The following is a 13,035-nucleotide window of genomic DNA, read 5'->3' on the forward strand; positions in this document are numbered from 1 at the left end:
CATACATATACGTCTGAAGTGATTATCGGACTGGAGTTAAGACCAAGGTAGGAGTGATATGTTGAGCTTACAGTTTAGGAGAGGAGTCTTTAAAATGCTCAGTCAGAGAGGTTGAGCATTTTGCACCTCACTAAACTACAAATCCCAGAATTCTGCAGGAGGCAGCAACTGAATTTAAAGTGAATCCATGCTCTATTGCAGTGGTTCTCAACATGTGGGTCCCCAGGTGTTTTGGCCTACAACTCCCAGAAATCCCAGCCAGTTTACCAGCTGTTAGGATTTCTGGGAGTTGAAGGCCAAAACATCTGGGGACCCACAGGTTGAGAACCACTGCTCTAGTGTGATGAGGCAGTAGGAGTCCAGGAGACTATGGAAACTCACTAGGTGAATTTGGACAAATTAAATTCTTTCAGTCTCAGAAGAAGCCAAGGACAAATCCTTCCTAAATAAATCTTGCCAGGAAACCTCTGTGATAGGTTTGCCTTAGAGTGACCAAAATCACTAAGAACTTGGAAGCACACAACAACAAAGGTTGAAGTTTTTTGAATATGACTAGAACTTCAAAGAAAAATGTACTTCAGGTTGAATAAAATTGTTCTGTGCCTAAGGCTCACAAGAAATTGGATGTTTTTTAACTGGAAGGGAACAAATTATATTATTCATGAATGACAGTGTCCCTCCGCTCCCCTCCTTGGCATTCATCTTCAACTGACATAGGTAATTATATTTATTGTTGGTTTTGGTGGTACTGAAATTAGGGTGCATCTTACAATGCATGGTGTATTTTACATTGTATTTAATAATCTGGTGTTCATGTATTTATTGATTTGCCTTGCCTTGTATGTGAAAGACCTATGGTCTAAGCATCGAATAAACTACTACAACAATGGGTGGTGTCTCACAATTGAAGAAATGTGGTACATCATGAAAGGAACATCTCATTGGCACTGAAAATAGCCTTCTGCTCTGATTTGTAAGCAGTATCAGAAGCATATGAAATCTTCATTCTTTTCAGCTCTATGTATTGAATTCCCCCCTAAAAACATGCCTGTACTTAATTAGGAATGCAGCTATAGGAACTATAGCTGTATTCCTAATTAAGAACTTGTAGCTAAATGCAACATGTTAAGCAAATGTTCACTTTGATTCTGAATTTCCCATGACAGTGACAATAAATGAGAATTAAATTCCTGGGTACCTGATCCCAAGAAGGCTTTTTCATTCAAAAGATGACAATACATGATTCCGCATTGCTGTACAGAATAAACCAATTTTAAGTTTTATTTCATTCTTCTTTATTTGTTTTATCGTTCTTTACAAAGCCAAACAGTGATTTATATGCAACCATATTCATGTTTATTCAAAACATAAGTCTAATTAAGTATTTGAATATTTAAAGATAAAGTAAACCAGACATTCTTCTTCAGAATTAATGCAGTTTGACACTGTTGTATTGCCATGACCCAATGCTGTAAAATCATGGGAATTGTAGTTTAGTAAGGCACCACAATTCTTTGACAGAGAACGCTAAAGATCATGTAAAACTACAACTCCCATGATCCCATAGTACTGAGTCATGGCAGTTAAAGTGATGCCAAATTGCATTAACTCTACAGTGTAGACACACCCCTAGTCAAATAAAGCACTACCTTATGACCTTTTGTTATAAAGCAATTTTGTTTCCCCTTCCATCTGAGGCCCCATCTACACTGCCATACAATCCAGTTTCTGAATCCAGATTATCATATTCGAACTGGATTATAGGCTGTGTAGACTCATATAATCCAGGTCTAAGCAGATTTAACTGACGGAAGTCCTTTATTTAACCAGGAAGTAAACTAGGCAGTCTTGGCGACCTCAGAAATTATTTTGCAGGGCCACTGCTGTGACCTTTCCCACGTTTGTGCTAAACCATACTTTCAATGAAGTCACGACCAAGTTTTCTTCCTTCTTCTGTTGACATGGCAATTTTCCATAATGATAACAAAAGTCCTCCTGAAATAAAAAAAAACAACAACAAATGAAAGGGCATTTATTTATTTCATATTTTAAAAACTTTTTCAACTCAATGAAAGCTTAGTCTATTGAATCATGGCCAAGATCCCAAATGCGGAAACATATTGTTTAGTCCTCGCAGCACCCTAGATGATTCCCTTTTTTCCATGTCTTTGGAAATACCTTCAACTGCTAGTCAAAATAATTTGCAATGTAGAGCCCCGCCCTATTATTCCTCAGGGTGGGGAAGGGTTCTGGATGGGGGGCGCCATTGAGGTTGTGTGGGAAGTCGGATTTGGCCACGGTGAAATTCCCTGTGTTTTTAATGTTTGATTTTATATTGTTATGTTGTATATTATTTTGATTTTGCATTTTATGTATTTTGCTCGTTTTATTGTGTTTTGTGTTATATTGCTTGTATTGTATCAATGGGCGTGGCCTCATGGAAGCTGCACCGAGTCCCCCTGGGGGAGATCGAGCAGGGTATAAATAAAGTATTATTATTATTATTGTTGTTGTTGTTGTTGTTGTTGTTGTAAAGTTCAATTCAGGCAGTACTATAGCACTTCTCCCCTTACTGCAGGACACACCTTTTGTTGGAAATAGCAACCTTCTACAAGCCTCCTATACTAGTTATTTGTTATGTATATCAGGCCCGTAGCCAGGATTTCGTTTCGGGGGGGGGGGGCTGAATTTTTTTCAGGGGGGGTTCGGGGGGGCTGAGTTTCAGGGGGGGCTGAGTCTGAGTGAAAGAGGGTCTAGCCTAGCAAACCTTTTGTATCATTACCCCAATACCCCCATGCATATGGGATATATTGAGTATGGTGATCAGATCATGATATGAATAAACATAACAGTTTAAATAATGCACCAGTAAGGCCTTTTCGCGAACCACCATGAGAATTTGGGGGGGGGGGCTGAGGCCCCTCAAGCCCCCCCCCCCGGCTACATGCCTGATATATATAATTCAGATTGTTTGCTATATTGTATATGTGTATACTGGTATGCAGTTTTCCTTATCTCTATGTTGTTTGAGGTTGTGGGAGGGACTGCAGACCATGTGATCAGATCTGGGAGTATTCAGACTGAGACTCCATGTTTAGTGTGTGTGTGTGTGTGTGTGTGTATTTAGTATGGTATTTGGTTTTGCATTAGACAGAGAGGAGACTGCATCAGAATGCCTTAGAGATCTTACCGTTTAAACTTTCAACTGATAAGCAATGTACCTGTATGCTGAATACATGAATTATGTACGTAAACCAACTATGTTAATTTTAACAAAGACTAATTTTTGAGAGCATAATTTAAAACCAAATATATTTTATAGGAGAGTAAATGTTTCTGGACAACTGAAATAATATTTCTGAATATCTGCTATGTATTTTGTACATTGGCATAATTTTTGTTCCTAAAAGTTCAGATATAACCAGGTATATCAGTTTAGCAACTGAAAAACCCAACTGCCTTGCAGGAATGCCAGTGTATATATACCACTATAGAGAAGATTCTCTCAAATAAGTTATTAGCTCTTCTCAGGAAGATCATACGTTACAAAAACGTTATGATTTTTCAAATGCTAGTTAAGAGTGAGGATTTAAGAGATATTGACAAGCTGCAAGGTGTCCATTTAGGGCAACTAAAATGATCGAAGGCCTGGATACCATGCCCTATGAGGAGCAGTTTTAAAAGCTGGGGGTGTTTAGGCTCCAGAAGAGAAACTTGAGAAGAGACATGATGGCCATGTATAAATATGTGAAAGTATGTCATAAGGGATAAAAAAATCTATTTTAAAACGCGGTGCCCAGAATTGGACACAGTATTCCAGGTGAGGTCTAACCAAAGCAGAACACAAAGGCAACAGCTAGGAAAGCCAATGGGACTTCCCTTGCAGCCAAAAATCCCATTGGCTTTTCTAGCTGTTGCATCATACTGTTGGCTCATGTTCAATTTGTTGTCCACAAAGACGCTAAGATCTTTCTCACATGAACTGTTGTCGAGCCAGGTATCACCCATTCTGTATCTTTGCATTTCATTTTTTTCTTCCTAAGTATAGTATCTTACTTTTGTTCAGTTTTGGCCCAGCACTCTAATCTGTTATGGTCATTTTGAATTCTGATCCTGTCCTCTTGAGTCTTAGCTAGCTCTCCTAATTTGGTGTCATCTGCAACCTTGATAAGTATGCCCTCTAAACCTTCATCCAAGTCATTAATAAAGTACTGGGCCCAGGACTGAACCTTTCAGCACTCCATTAGACACTTCTTTCTAGGATGCAGTGGCACCATTAATGATCACGCTTTGGGTTTAGTTGCTTAACCAATTACAGATCCACCTAATAGTAGCATTGCCTAGCCCATATTTGACTTGCTTGCTTGCAAGGTGGTTATGGGAGACTCTGTTGAAGGCCTTATTGAAATCAACATATGCTAGGATTCCCTGCATCTACCAAGCTTGTAACTCTATAAAAAAAGATATAAGATTAGTCTGGCATGGCTTGTTTTTGAGAAATATATGTTGACTTTTAGTAATCACAGCATTCCTTTCTAAGTGATTGCAGATTGCCTCCTTAATGATCTGCTTCAGAATCTTCCCTAGTACTGAGGTCAGGATGACTGGACAGCAATTGTTTGACAAAATCACAAAAAATTGTCAGTCTATTCATGACACACCTGTAAATGAATGATTAAATATGGACTATTTGCTAGTCTAAACATTCCTACCCATTTTATTATTGGATCTCCGAATAGCTTCAAGAGAAACCAAGACTTTGTTCTGCACAGATGTGAAGTCTGCGATATTAGGTGCTCTGTCTCCTTTCCAAAGCATTCGAGGTGGTAGTCCAGTCTGGAAGTAGTTTGTTGTGTTCTGGTCTGTTGGAAAATGTGTGGCAGCAATGAATTCAACTGCAGATGCCCAGTCCTCACCAAAGCTCATTTCAGGATCACTGAGAAAGGGTAATCTAAAATTGAGGAGACATACTACGTCAGTCTTCATTCACTATACATTCTGCTACCAACAGGAGTAATGCTTTCAGATTCATAGAGAGATCTTCAGTATCACCTGACTAATAGTTGCATCATTCCTAGACAATGCATTGCACTGCATCCTGTATCCTGTTACAAATTTGAGATTTGTTCTAGTACAAAACCAGTATGTCTCCTTATAAGACCTGTCTGATCTAAAGGATAATCTTACTGGTGATAAAGGTATGCAGTACATCCAAATTATCCCAACTGATAGGGATCTGGAATACTTATCCAGTCAATGCTGCCACCAGACTACAGTCACCATAAAATCTGCAACAATATCCTAAAAAGATAACTTCTTCCCCACCCCATCCCTCTCCATGCAACATCTGAGTATGACTGCAAGCAAAAAAAAAAAAAACAAAACAAAACAGAAAAGGGATAACAAAGCAATGATTACTGTGCTGAATCAAGTTCTTTTACTCTTCCCTAGCCTATGTGTAAAACTGCTTTTGAAATCTGTTTGGAAACTGCGGCAGGTCTAAAGCGCTGGCTAGAACATCCTACTCCCCTGTTGAAAACAGCCTCACCGGCTACTGGTTCATTTCTGGCCATAATTCAAAGGACAGATCATGAGGTATAACACTGTTCTAAAGCTTACACTGTTTTTAGCTTATATGTAAACTACTTTAAGTGCAATTTAGGGAGAAAGATGGGATATAATTAATCAAATAAAATTAATAATTCTGAGAGCTGGAGAGGTTTATACAGTATTGTTCTTTTTGGTGACAAATGCCACACGAACCACAGAATAAGAGGAATGAAGAAAAAATAGAAGAAGCAAAACAAGAATAGAGTGCATTTCTAAATGTAGTTAAATAAAGAACCTCTGAAAAACTGAAAGATCTTTCTTAAGATGCAAAGGCTATGCACACAGAACATTTGAATATCCAATTAGGTCTGGTGTAGATTGTATTCACTCTTATAAGAAAATACAGTCAGCCCTCTGTATCCACAGGTTCTGCTTCATAGTCAACCATGGCTTAGTTTTTAAAAATCCAAAATGTATCCTTGATTTTGATGTGCGCTGAATACTACACTGATTGCCTTCACCAATTCAGAGATTCTTAATCTCTCTCCAGCACTCATTTGTCATTTTAATTTCTGCATTGTATATAATGGGATTTGAGCATCCATAGATTGTGGTATCAAAGGAAATAGCTAGAGGCTGAGATTCTACATCATGCTTGCATGGCATACATTTGCATACAAGTACTTCAGCAATTGTAATGCTACTCACCCTTGTTCTGAATGCGAACATTATGCAACCAATTTCATACCTGACAGTGTGCTTGCTTATTTGCCTTGTTATGTAATAGGAAATGAGCAACGGTTCATTAAAAGCACTAAAAAATAGTTATGAGAATGTTTAGCTGCATGTGCAACAGTTGTGTTGTGTAATTTCACTTGTACAACCAGAAATTGAAAATGGACTTGTACAACCATCCATCACAAGCCACACACATAAGGGAATGTACACGTGCAAATGACACCAAGAGGAATCAGGTCTGAAAAACCAAAACAGACAGGAGTCTGTTACCAGTGTTTTCTTCCAACATCTGTTGCCCAAGGACAGGGCCAGCCCTGTATGTGATGCGACTGCTTAAGAATGGATTCTCAAATCAATATTTGATTCATGAATACATTATTCCATGATTCTATGTTGAAAGCCTTTGGTATTTTGGATAGTTTACCTTACCGTTTTTGAAACTTTAGCTGTGCAAAAGCAATGGAGAGGACATGAGCTTTCCACATATAGTTTAGTGCTTCATCTTGTGAGAAGGAATTACTTGCAGATATTTCCATGTTAGGAGCAGTGGATAAAAGATACTAGAAGCAGAAACACATATATCTGTCAAGATGCTTAGTCAGCCATTTCCCACTAAGTTGATTACATTTGATATAGATATAGATGAGTTGAATTATTTTAGCTGTCCTCACAATAACCTATAGATGAGCTCATTTTTTTCAAAAAAAATGAGTCATTCTTTCAAAAATTCTTTTAGAAACACAAGCCTCTCTTGATCATCTACAGCATTTGTCTAGCTTTCTCTGTCGAATATGCTTTATAATGTTATTCTGTGTATCATATCTACCCAGACAGAAGCTATACTAACTTCAATGAGGTTTTGCATGAACACCTATTAAAGGGAGTTTGATGTACTTAGATGACATCCATATCTTTAGTGAGACAATGGCAGAACATGAAGCTCTACTCCAGTGATTCCCAACCTGTGGTCCATGGCCCACCAGTGGTCTGCAAGAACTAAAATATGGTCCGCAGCCTCACTGTTACTACACCGTTGGCGAGGAGGCAAGAGAGAGCTGTTAGGGTGAATTTCTTGGGTTTTGCATTCTGCTTTTTGTATTTTTTCAACCTCAGCTCCCTCCCCTTCATTATTACACAAGCATTAACAAAATCCACAGATAATAACACAACCCAACAAAAAAAAAACCTTTTTTCTTGGCGTCTTTGTTTTAGGCCTGTTCCTGGGATTATTTGGGGGGCTGATTCAGAAAATTGCATTGGATAGACCGCATCAGCTCTAGATTATTAAATATGATTTTCTGTGGGTGAGCAGATGGCAACTACTGGATGGCATATGTTCTTTATTAGAAACTAGAGCTGATGTGATCTATCCAATGCAATTTTTTGAATCAACACCCCAAATAACCAAACCGAATCTAAAGTTGACCAAAAACTGATTTGTAACCCTTTTGGTATTAATGTTGGAGAGTGGTCCCTGGTCAAGGTGGTCCCTGGTCAAAAACTTCAGAGTTTCCTGGTGTTCACAAATTTCTATAAAAGCTTTATAAAGACTTTGCCCCTACCCCTTTACCACTGGCCAACCTTTCGAGGACCAAAGGGCAGGGGGAGACCAGTCAAGTGAAAAATCTGGGGCCAAAATTAAACTGCCAACAGACTTTTGCAAAGCTTTACTAACTGTTCACCCAACACACAGTCTTCACTCACTCTGATAAGACTTTTGTGATCCATGTTGATGCCTCAGATGTGGCTTTTGGTGGCATTTTATTTCAGAAAATCTCAGAAGAAACATCAGTTCCATGATCCTATTTATCAAAAAAATTCTCACCCGCTGAGCAACAGTGGAATGTTTGGGGAAAAGAAGCTTTTGCTGTAAAAGGGATGCTGCCAGCTTGGCATCATTTCCTAGAGGGGGCAAAACACCCTTCTGACCTAACAGATAATGCTTAACCTGTAATAAGTATGCTGCCTCTGACATGGAAGGTTGCATACAGTCCTCACGACAGCCTTCAAGAATTTAAAAAACAACTACAAGAACAGCAGTACCTGGAAGAAATTCCTCCAGCCAGCCATGACTGCTGGTACTTGGGTATTGCATTCAATGACAGAGTGACAGAAGTCACTTTTCTTCTCATCTGGTGGAAGCAATTTTATCTCATATGGCAGCTCTCCAAAGAAGCCACTCTCCACAGCCCCCAGAAATGGAATTACAGATAAGTAGTAATTCATACCTTGAGTAGGAAACAGTAAAAAGTTCAGTTTAGCTGTAAACACATTGCCAAATAGAAAATACGCTTCTGAAAACAATATTTATGTGCAGCCTGATTTTATGTCTTCTTTAGCAGAACTACATCCTTCTTGGTTCAATTGTTCTAAAATACATGGCTATAGGAATGCAACCATAAGTCTTTCTTTTACTGAGAGGACCCCAGATTCACATCACATTTCTTTTTTATGGATTATAGCAGACTAGAGAATTAAAAAAATATAAAACTTCATGTAAACTTTATCGGCCCAACAAGATAGTTTCATTTTATAATCATTTTTTTTTCAATTTCATTTGGTGAAATGTGACGAGATTGTTGGGATTTAGTCATGGTCACAAATTGGGTAGACAGGTATTTTCATGTCTTGTTTTAGAAATATAGTGCTAATCTAACTCTTCCATTACACTGGATATACACATACTAGATGAACAGTCCATGACATTCATATCAAAATTCAATGATGGAGACCATATCTTATTCCAGTTTTTCAGTTGTGCTCCCATTATTCAGCACCATCCAAGGCGGTGATACCAAAATGATTCTCCCTGGCCACCCACCTTCTTCAGGTGGCAAGAGCGTATCCCCTTCCTCAGGCCCGTAGCCAGGATTTCGTTTCGGGGGGCTAAAATAATTTCAGGGGGGGTTTTGGGGGGGGGCTGAGTTTCGGGGGGGGGCTGAGTCTGAGTGAAAGAGGGTCTAGCCTAGCAAACCTTTTGTATCATTACCCCAATACCCCCATACATATGGGATATATTGAGAACGGTGATCAAATCATGATATTAATAAACATAACAGTTTAAATAATGCACCAGTAAGGCCTTTTCGCGAACCACCATGAGAATTTCGGGGGGGGCTGAAGCCCCCCGAGCCCCCCCCCCCCCCTGGCTACATGCCTGCCCTTCCTCTTCCCTTCCTCTCCTCTCCCCACAGGCCTAGCCCCTTTTCTTTGACCATGGTTATCTTTCCTCCTGTAGCCCCTGGTGCCAAAGCAGACATTAGCAAAACACTGGCATTTTAAAAAAGAAAGCCACCAACAGGTGACTGCTGCTGGGGCAATGGCACACCTAGGAATGGAGGCTTCAATCTGGTACAAGCACCTCACCTTTCCTCCTGCTTGTGCAGAGGAAAAGCCCAGCAGACTCATGATAAGGCTGCTCTGGGAAATAAAAGGCAGCAGATCACTGGCTGGACTTGACTTCTGGGTAGTGAAGGAGGCTAATGACACCAACTCTAGTGACACCACTGTTCCTCAGTTATGCCAAAGTTCCTTGGTTTTGCAAATATCTTAATGGATTACAAATGGATTACAAAAGCCATACAATAATTAATGAAAAAAGCAGGTTTACTTACAAGCCCACCAGCTGTTTATGGATATACACAACTTATCTCCATCCATATGGCCACATGTTGTGACATTTGAGGGATCTGCTAGTCTGCCTAGAAAAGAAAAAATGTATTGTATACAACCCAATTTGTATGAATGGTAAATGACGTTTACACTTGACCCAAGGTTTTGCCAAGGAAAGGAAAAGTATATGTTAAAATCAATTGCCATTTTCCTTCCAAGCAAACCTGAAACAAAAATGAATCAATTGCTCTTAGGAGTAGCTACATGTTATTTTTTAAGCCTGCAGATACCATGGTTTTAATGCATACTTAACCATGATACTCCAGATGCACTCTCTTGGCCTTAAAGGAAGGCAGTAGCAAACCTCCTCAGAAGAAATCTTGCAGAGATGGTAAAGTTGTCATAAATCAGAGTGGGCATGGTGGCACATGACAAACCACAACAACAAGCTATACCTTGAATCTCATGGCTTGGGAAATGGAATGAAATCAATCAATTAAGCATTCTTTGAAATAATATGGCACAAATACAAAAGGAAGGAAGGAAGGCAGAAAACTACCCCAATACATTTTAAGAGTTTCAAATTCTTGTTCACTAATTCACCAGCCAATTTGATACCTGGGGGGAGCCCAAAATATTAGCTATGCAGACATAAATATCATATCTAGCCAATAACAACAACAATATAGACTCATTGATGAATGCCACCAAATGCTTGTGATTAAATTTGTTGGACTAAAACATGGGGAATACCTGTTACACTATTCAGTGTAAAATAGATACAAAAAAAAAACCCCAAACAACAACCACAGATAGCAATGCAACTTTGTATGTGAATTTGCAAAGAGGAAGGTGAAGCAGACAGAGTTAACACTCTACACATTTGCACGTGTACAAACATTTCCAAACCACATTGTTTGTTCCCTCTAACCAGCTGCTTTCAATTTAAAAACAAAATATATCAGAGATAGTCCTTATACTTGTCTCAAGTGTTATGTTAAGTTTGAGTGATAGTAGAATATTTTTTTAGCCTATATCTTTTATCCTATATCAGCAGCAGCTGCAAGTTTCTCAGATGCTGATCTCATTTGCCAGTCAAGAGATCTGAGCCTTGGCTGATGAACTGTGTTCCTTCATTGTGTGAAGAATCAATATTTTCTCTTTGGAGAGAGGTGAAGGGGACAGGTATTTTTTGGGGCAATTTGACATTTGAGAAATCTGTTTCAGTAGATACACAAAGTCTGTGTAAAGGTTGCAAGCCATTGGGAGCCAAATTAATTTCATCCACATCTTAATGTGTATATAGTTTTAAATTATCTTAAATTGCTTTAAACTGCTGGTTTGAGTTTTTTAAATTATTTAACATTTAAACTAGTCTGATTAAATTATTGGCATTAGTTTAAACATGTTTAAGTGAGTTTAATTGATTTTGTTATACACCAACCTGAGGTCTCACAATATTAGGAAGAATCTGTTCTGCTCTTCTACTGACAGTTATCTTCTATCTTTTAATGGATTTGTTTTACTCTGTACAACATTTTGCTTGACTGGATTTTTATGTGAACTTTTTCTGTTCTCCCTATAAATGTTTATATATTATATTATATTATATTATATTATATTATATTATATTATATTACATATTTTGTAAGCCCTCTTTGAATCTCATTATTGGGGGGGGGGGGGAGATGGGATATACAGTTGTTCCTCCATATCCACAGATTCTATCTGCAGAAGTTCAGCTATCCACAGCTTGAAAATATTTCAAAATAAAATACTAAAAGCAAATCTTGACTTGTCATTTTATATAAGGGAGAAAATTTTACTATGCCATTGTATATAATGAAACATACCCATGAAGGTTCCTGGAATCAAAACCTAGTTGATACCAATAGTCCACTGTAAATGAAATTATTGTCAATAATAATAATAATAATAATAATAATCAATAAAATATAAATTAAAACTAAAAAAATAATGGTTACTGAATGAGAGAAAACTGCATTCCCTTGTAGTCTGGATTAATCGCTTCCCACTATTTTACTTCTCTTAAGACATTTAAAATAATTAACATTGACGGGTCACATTTTAAAAACTTAGACTGCAAATAATTTTTTTTTACCTGTTCTATATTGCCAGCCATGCTGCAAGGGCAGTCCCCACAGGATATTGCCAATGTTATTTGGCCCCAGATTAACAAAGTATTTAGCTGAGGAGGACAGCAAGATTTTATATAATCCTAATCTTTCTCTGTAATTCCAGGCATTGATGGCAAGGCTGTTGTCCTGTTTGAAATATTCTTCTAAATTCCCAGGTGCAGATTTCCATAGTGGAGGGAAGTCATCACTGTCCCCTTCATGTTCCTCAGTTTGCCTTTGTGCAGCCACTAGACTGAAAGCAGTCATAGCAAGGATAAGGAGCAGAGTATATCTCATGTTGCTCAGGAAGATGTTGCTTCTGGACCTCCTCAAGCATAGGAGCTGATTTTAAACAAGTACAGACCAATCAGAATGTGACACATACATTAGATTTTTTCCTTCCTGGTAAACAATAATAAGTAAGTGAAAGGAAAGTACGAGATGAATGTCTCTTACATGTAAATATAATTCTGTAATGAGATTCTCCCTCTCTCTTTTTCAAATGTTTTCCCCAGAGCAACAAGACAGTTTCACAACAGTAATAGAAATGTACTTTGTACAGTTGGCACAAAAATAATTGAGCCTCCAAGAGAACTGCTTCCAAGAGAGCAATTGCTCTGCCTTGTTCTGAAAATGTATGGGCACTTGATATGATGAATTCTTCCATTTGTAACTTTCTAACATTTGTTTCTCAGTGCTTCTTCCATAATCTTCACCTCCATCTGAAAATTAGTCAAGGAAGAGAAGACATAAGACATGGGGAATATTTGGGAATATTTGATAAACAAAGTTTCTGGAGTATAAAAACTCCTTTCAAAGTAAGTACCATCCAATTAAACAAGAATAACACTTTCAAACCAGAGATGGAATTTTTTCAAATGTTATTACAAAGTGTAATATTTGGTCTAAAAAATGGAAGAGCAGAAAGAGAGATGATCACAGCCTAGAAAAGTTGTACAGTACATTTTGATCGAATCAGCAGAATTCTTCTGTCTTG

The 13,035-nt window shown here is 38.1% G+C and overlaps 1 protein-coding gene across 1 annotated transcript; it reads right to left on the reverse strand.

Annotated features, from left to right (window-relative positions):
• Positions 1-1,296: 1,296 nt before the first annotated feature.
• Positions 1,297-12,750, reverse strand: C1H6orf58 (chromosome 1 C6orf58 homolog). The gene is made up of 6 exons (XM_060753316.2): positions 12,023-12,750; positions 9,903-9,989; positions 8,332-8,516; positions 6,718-6,848; positions 4,713-4,951; positions 1,297-1,995 (listed from the first exon to the last, which is right to left on the reverse strand). Exons 1-6 carry the CDS (start codon positions 12,333-12,335, stop codon positions 1,907-1,909), a joined length of 1,044 nt encoding a protein of 347 aa, XP_060609299.2. The 5' UTR covers positions 12,336-12,750; the 3' UTR covers positions 1,297-1,906.
• Positions 12,751-13,035: the final 285 nt, after the last annotated feature.

The sequence above is a fragment of the Anolis sagrei genome, chromosome 1 (genome assembly GCF_037176765.1).
Source record: "Anolis sagrei isolate rAnoSag1 chromosome 1, rAnoSag1.mat, whole genome shotgun sequence".
NCBI classification, from domain to species: domain Eukaryota; kingdom Metazoa; phylum Chordata; class Lepidosauria; order Squamata; family Dactyloidae; genus Anolis; species Anolis sagrei.